At 25.2% G+C, this 6,865-nt stretch overlaps 1 protein-coding gene across 1 annotated transcript; it reads left to right on the top strand.

Moving 5' to 3' along the window:
- Positions 1-1,988: 1,988 nt before the first annotated feature.
- Positions 1,989-6,668, top strand: LOC105462066 (protein CASC1-like; the record flags this gene model as incomplete). Its single annotated transcript, XM_011708592.1, has 10 exons — positions 1,989-2,216; positions 2,395-2,614; positions 3,153-3,176; positions 3,745-3,842; positions 4,262-4,448; positions 4,721-4,861; positions 5,052-5,126; positions 5,285-5,484; positions 5,628-5,806; positions 6,408-6,668. Coding segments are annotated over exons 1-10 (1,480 nt in total), but the record flags the coding sequence as incomplete, so codon positions are not given.
- Between the last annotated feature and the right edge of the window lie 197 nt (positions 6,669-6,865).

Here is a 6,865-nt window from a genome sequence, read left to right as displayed (position 1 = left end):
TGCAGGTAACAGAGATTTTTACAGGTGTAAATATATAATAATCTTTGCATAATTTTGAGAAATATGTTAGGTTATTAATTAAGTTTTTTAACTCTAATCTAGCTTGAAAGCCTTAAATCTTGAATGGCTTCCAAATAATAAAATTTAATGTATAACGTAACGTGCGTGTATAAATTTAACATGTAAAGTTACATTATATATATGGGAGAGGGTCACAGGTCACTTGTATTGTGAACGTCGCGAGCGTTGCAAGTTCTCAGAAATGACATTATTCCTTGCGCGCAATAAGGCTATGTTGATGTATAACAAAGAAATCATTTTAAAAAATCATTTGACGTCGCGAGGGAGGGGGGATTAAGCATCAAGTAGAAATTTAAATAGATGCTTTGAACATCGATTTATTAGATTGTCTTCAGTAATTTAATTGTGATATTACATACTACTCGGTTCTAAGCTGCGGATAATCACGCGATTTGTGGCCACGTGGTGTTATATGAATCAAAAATTGTAAAATTCACATTAAAAATTATATGGAAGCTCCAAGATCCGCTTTGTACCGTGTAGGCGTTTTAAGTTTTCAATTGTTAGTTAACATTCCACGGTCTCTAGATACTTATCATTAAAAAAAAATTATTTTTAAAAATAATTCGAAATCGAATGGTTTCAACGAATAAATCATATAATGTGTCATAAGTCATTAAATGCTTACGCGATCCGATGCAGATATCAATATGTAAAAAAGAGAAATAATAAATCTTTTATATAAATTATAAATTATATTGATTACTCGAACAACAGACGTTTCCATCCTTGGTTTGAATTTTTTTTTAGTGTGTACATAATAGATTTGAAACAATTATATTATTTTTTAAGAAATTATTTTTTTGCAAGTAAAATATATTTTATAAAATGTTTAGAAAACATATTTGTTTTATATATTAGTATGTAAGATTTCCGAAAATCATTAATTGTGATTTTTTATAAATAAATGTGCCTTTTGTGACATTAGTTGATAATATGCCTTGATCCTTCCTATCTGATAAACGCATTTTTTTTTCCCTCTTCAATAAATTGTAAATTATGTTCATTCTAATATATCCAATAAACTTCTACCTGTAGGATGATTGAATGGAACTCTATGGCTAAACTTGTATCATAAAAATTATGTCATGTTAATATTTACTAAGTTATTTAAAAAAATAATAATATTCCATCTCTTTCTCTTTTCTATTTTAGAGGAAAGAATTCGAACCTGAAATCTCTCGAACCGACACATATAACATTATTGGGCAGCAATATTTAAATCAAACTTTGACGGTTCTCATTATCATTTGTTGTATACGTATAACCTTATTTAAAAGTATTATTATTTACATGTTCGTTTTATATAAATTATTGCAATAAATATTCAGCTTCAATAGTCAAATAGATAAAACACGTGTCCCGGTCATTATCATTGATGACATTCAATTGCGCTTGATAAATTATTTATAATAAGTGTTAATCGACATCTGATCACTGAGGAAGCTTTTGTATAGTAAAATATACAAGTCATTTTTTTTAATATCCCCACTTAAATATTTTCTTTTTTACGTCTTTCATAAAAAAATGTTTCTTAAAATATAAGTTGTATATAATAAAAAAATAAATAAATAATATAATTAATTAAAAAAAAATTTAAATCACATAAAAGTCATTGCTATTTTTTTAGTGGAGTTGTACAATTTTTTATATAATATTATTTTTCTTATTACTTTACGTATTAAAAATATTAAAATATAATTATAAAAAAAATTTATAATTTACGAGATATTTCATACTTTATTGGCATGTTTTGGTGGTGGTATAAAATATTTTTCTTCTTTTATTTTTTGATGTTTCAAGTGCTTGTTTTGTTTGACATATTCTTGTTTAACCTTATTTTTAAAACTAATCATCGGTTTAAGTAAGGTTTACATAGTAATTTGCATAATTTTTAATGTGTAATAATTACCTCTTTTTTTATAACTCAGTTTATTTAATTATTATAAATATTTTCCGATTTTTCTGTAAAATTTTTTATGAGTAATCCTAGATAATAACACATATAATAAAGTAGAGCGTTTGCAAAACGACGTACATATGGAATCTGAAAAAGGAATTGATGAGAAAACATCACATTCTATCGATTTTCTTAACTCAATTCTTTCCAATCCTGGAAATATTCTTGATGTAAAGTACGAAATAATGCAACAATAGTACTAAATATATAACAATAGTTTGCATAAAAAATTACAATTATTATCAACTTAAATAAGTCTTATTTTATTTAAATAACTCTTTTATATTTATTAATTATTAATTCGACACAATATATTTATTCTTTCTTTTTATTGAGAATTTTTTTATTTGTAGAGATCCAATTCGGAGAGATGTTGAAATTCAAAAGGAAATAACTAATAAAGAAAACAAAGTTGGAAATAAGGAACGAAGCAAATCAATACTTTCTGGAAATAATGTCTCGCGTACCATTTTGGACTCTGAAATTGCGTATGATGAATATGAAGAAGATAAAGATCTTGTACAATGGCAATTACCAAAGCCGAAAAAACCGTTATCAACTCTCTCAGCACTAGTATGTATTCGTATTCGATTATTTATTTAGAGGAGAAAATTAGATTTAATGTATTATTGGATTTTATTTAAAAAGAAAAGAAAACGATTATAAAATAATTTGTCAATTTTATTTTTTTAAGAATAACGTATTATTTTATTTTAAGATGGTACTTACATATATTGGCATCTTTTTATATGTTTTAATGTATTAAGAAAGAGTAAAATTGGCATAAATTATTATTTTAAATAGATTTTTCTAATTTATTATTTTTATAGTGTAATATTGTTTTATTTATTTTTGTATGTTTTTTTATATCTAAATAATTGCAAACAATTGTACATTAACCAATAACTTATATAATATTTTTTACAAATAATGATAATATATACATAATTGTATATTTAGAATACATTAATTTTTTTTAAAATTCTAGTGTAGAATGTATTAAAAAAAGTGCGTGTATATTAAATGATTGTAGCAAAATTTCTTATAAAAAGTATTTAAATTAATTTAAATGTCTTCTTTATACTAGAAATAAGAATTATATTTGTTTTAGCTACGTGAATGGAGTGCGAAACAGGTAATTCTGCTCACGCAGCTTACATAGTTTTTTAAAATGTTACCTAAAAACACTACATTTTCTTTATTTTTGTATTTCTGTTTTGTATTATTAAATAATGTATTAATTTAGGATTTTTAATATATATTTTTTAGTGTTTATTTTATTATTCACATATTATATATATATATATATATATATATATGCATTTTATCGTTATACAATGAAACAGACATTAAAAATGCGTAGGCCGAATAATATTAATATTTTAATACAGTAATAATTAATAACGTATTACAAATATTATTTGTTATTTCAGTTTTTTTTAAATATCACTTTAGCGAATGCTAGAAGCATTTTATTTTTCAATTATCTTTTAGTTATATCCGAGAAATGTAAAATTACAATTACTGTTGCTATTTTTATCAATATTTTTCAAGTTTTACTAATAGTAGAATGTTATAAACGCGATATGAAATATTGCAGTTAAGATAATAGACGTTTTATTTTGCAGGTATTAGTTGTTGCAGACTTTTCGCATAAAAACTTTATTAAAGTGAAGGATAATTATATCGTTCGATCGACTTAGCCTAAACCCTCGGGAATTGAAACAATGACTATAAAAGCACGCAAGGAGTTAGAGAAAGAGCAAGAGGAATCTGCAGCCGCTGAAGTTGAAAGAATTAGGTAAGACCATTTACAATCAATTACAGAAAAATACAGATTAGATCAAGTTTGATTATTTAAACTACAATAAAATATTAACACAGAAGTCAATAATTAATAATAAATGTCCATTTATTAAATTTACATTTACGCAATAACATAAATAATTGGTGCATATGTAGTAACTGCATCAGAGTAATTAAAAAAAAACAAAAACAATTTTTGAGATTATATTTTCATTAATTATTCTTTTATATTGAATTACAATTAATATGTGTATCGATTAGTTTATTTTAATAAATTTTTACAATTATCTGAGATTTAATTAAATTTATAAATTGATGATAATTAATAACGTATGTTGATGCATAAAAATATGAGTTACTTATAATATACTTCAAGCTTTCTCATTAGCATATTAATGAAATGATTTAATAAAGAATACAGATGATCAAAGATATGCAGGAAGAGATTCGATTAGAAAAGTACAATACGGAGAGACAAATATTGCTCGACGACCAAGAGGCAGCGATGCAAAACGTTCAATTGGAAGAGACATTGTTCGTGCTTCACGATTACAAAAGTGCATTTATAAAATATTTAGCTGCTACCGAAGAAGAGGAAAATGTAAATATCATTTTTTTCTTGCTTTGCATATTTATAATAAATAATCATGTAAAGTGTATACATATATATATATATATATATATATATATATGTATACATATTCTTATTTATTAATATTTTTCTATTACCTATTAAATTATTTTTTTAATAATTGTAAATTTTTTTTTAATATTAAATTAAACTTAAATTATAAGTTCATTAAACAGGCTTTTGTACATAATTCGTATAAAATCATAATCTTTCTAATTATAATAAAATTTTATTCCTTTCAGTGGATTAGATATATGACTTGCGATGGATTACCAGATCCTGGTAGTTTATCCGAAATGAATACCTTTATGTTTTTGTGGTCAATGGAAGACGAGAAAGTTAATATGAATAAATTTATTGCGAAATTTAATATTATCATCTATGTACGTAAATTTGAAATAATTGAATCAATTAATAATTCTTATGTAATTAAAAGAAAACACTTTTTATTTATAAAAGTATAGTAAATTGTTAGTTATTTTTATACATTTGATATATTACAATTTAACAAAAATATAGTATTTATAACGTTTTCTCTTCACCCATCATAAAATTAAATATTTTCTTTTACAGCTCTTAACGAAACTTAACGAAATAATAAGGTACTCTTTGACCAGCTCACCAGATTACATAACCGAATGCAAGATGGTAATTATATAATAAATTCGATAATATTCAAAAACAAATTTAATAATATTACAGTAATATTTATAATATACAATAACATTTACTCAACTTGTTATATATGATTCTTATGATAAAAATGTTAAAGTTTACATAAGTTGATAGAGTTGAATGCTTAACAGATTAAACAACGATTTCGTGATAAGCTTCAAAAATGGATAGACGCGGCGTGTTACTCTCTTTTACGACAGATAGAAAGGGATATGATCCGCGAGAGCCTAAAAACAGCGAGATACACTAACATTTCCGATCAAATCAGTTGCTGTATATGGGTCTTGATAAAATTGCCTATTGGACTTAAACAGGTCACCGAAAAAGATCGGCACGTATTAACATTTGACATATAATTGTATTTACAAGAATAAATGTAAGATTTTTTGCAAAATAATACATAGACATGCTTGCGCAATACCAATTTAATTTATCATATTAACTTCTAACGATAACTGGATTTCTTTTCGGCAGAAAACATATTGAAGTACATTTCACGGAAATTGAATTGACTGTTAAAATGCCTATAGATATTGATTGCTATTGTATGGCGATACGAGCATTATGGGTAAAGTATGATCATTACTCCGATTCTTCGATCTCGTACATTATGCCAAAACTACCAGAGGAATATGAAAGCATGTATACCATAGGTACAAATTATAATCGTTTTGTCAATTTTATTTTTTAATCTATTAGTTTGAGCAAGAATTGAAATTAAATTTTACGCTGAGAATTATATAGTGATATCGTATAAAATTATGAAATTTGAAAAATTTCTCAGAAAAAAGATCAAAAGAGATAAAATTGATAAAGGTATAAGTTAACACAAATTATCAATAATTCTTTCTAAAAAAAAGTTAAATTGATAATCGCATATATCAAAGTGTTTAATGCCTCTTGTCCGCGATGCTTATTGATTCTTTTGCTGCGCTTAATTCGTGAGTGGCTGTCTTTGCATATTTTGACATTTGAATGTATTCAGATTAATAGTATAGTAACAAATATAGTAAAAAGTAAAAAATATTAAATAACGTCCGCCTGTAATGTTAATAATTTATAAAATAACAACAATGAACAAGTTTTTTAATTTCTTGAAAAATAGCGTATGTATTTATCTTATATACAAGCTTATATACTTATTATATGAATGTGTCATGAAAGTTTTATGTGTGCAAAAGATAAATCATTGATATCTTCATTTCTGAAGGAGAACGAGTTTTTTAAGTTTTTTTCTTCTCGTATATGCTTCAGATTTTTTTACTTATTGTCAAAACGAGTACAATACAAAATTGAAGATACACGAAGAGCAGATCGAAGGCCGTCGTCTTCGAATGGAGGAAAAAAAAGCTATTCTTGAGAGAATGGAGAACCCGCCAGTTCCGGTGCCTACAAAACCCGAGAGGAAAGGGAATCAGCAAAAGAAAGCAGGAGCGAAGCATCTAGAACTAGAACAGGAGCCGGAACAATTACCGTATCTGCCTACACCAAATGAAATTATTCTACAAAGGGAAGGTACAATTTTCAAATTGCAGTAGATAATTGACATATCCATTAAAAATTGAAATTCTTAATTTTAATATATGTTGGAAAAACAATAATTTAAAAAACATGTTAAAATAAATTACTTTTTACGCCATATTTAGTATGCCATAGCACTGTTAATATAAATTTAACACAAAAAGAAAAGATAGAAAAGATCGGAAGAGCAC

This window comes from Wasmannia auropunctata, unplaced genomic scaffold, assembly GCF_000956235.1.
Source record: "Wasmannia auropunctata unplaced genomic scaffold, wasmannia.A_1.0 LD271688.1, whole genome shotgun sequence".
Lineage (NCBI taxonomy): Eukaryota > Metazoa > Arthropoda > Insecta > Hymenoptera > Formicidae > Wasmannia > Wasmannia auropunctata.
Note: the sequence above shows the minus strand (reverse complement) of the source record. Positions and strands in the feature narration are given on the sequence as shown.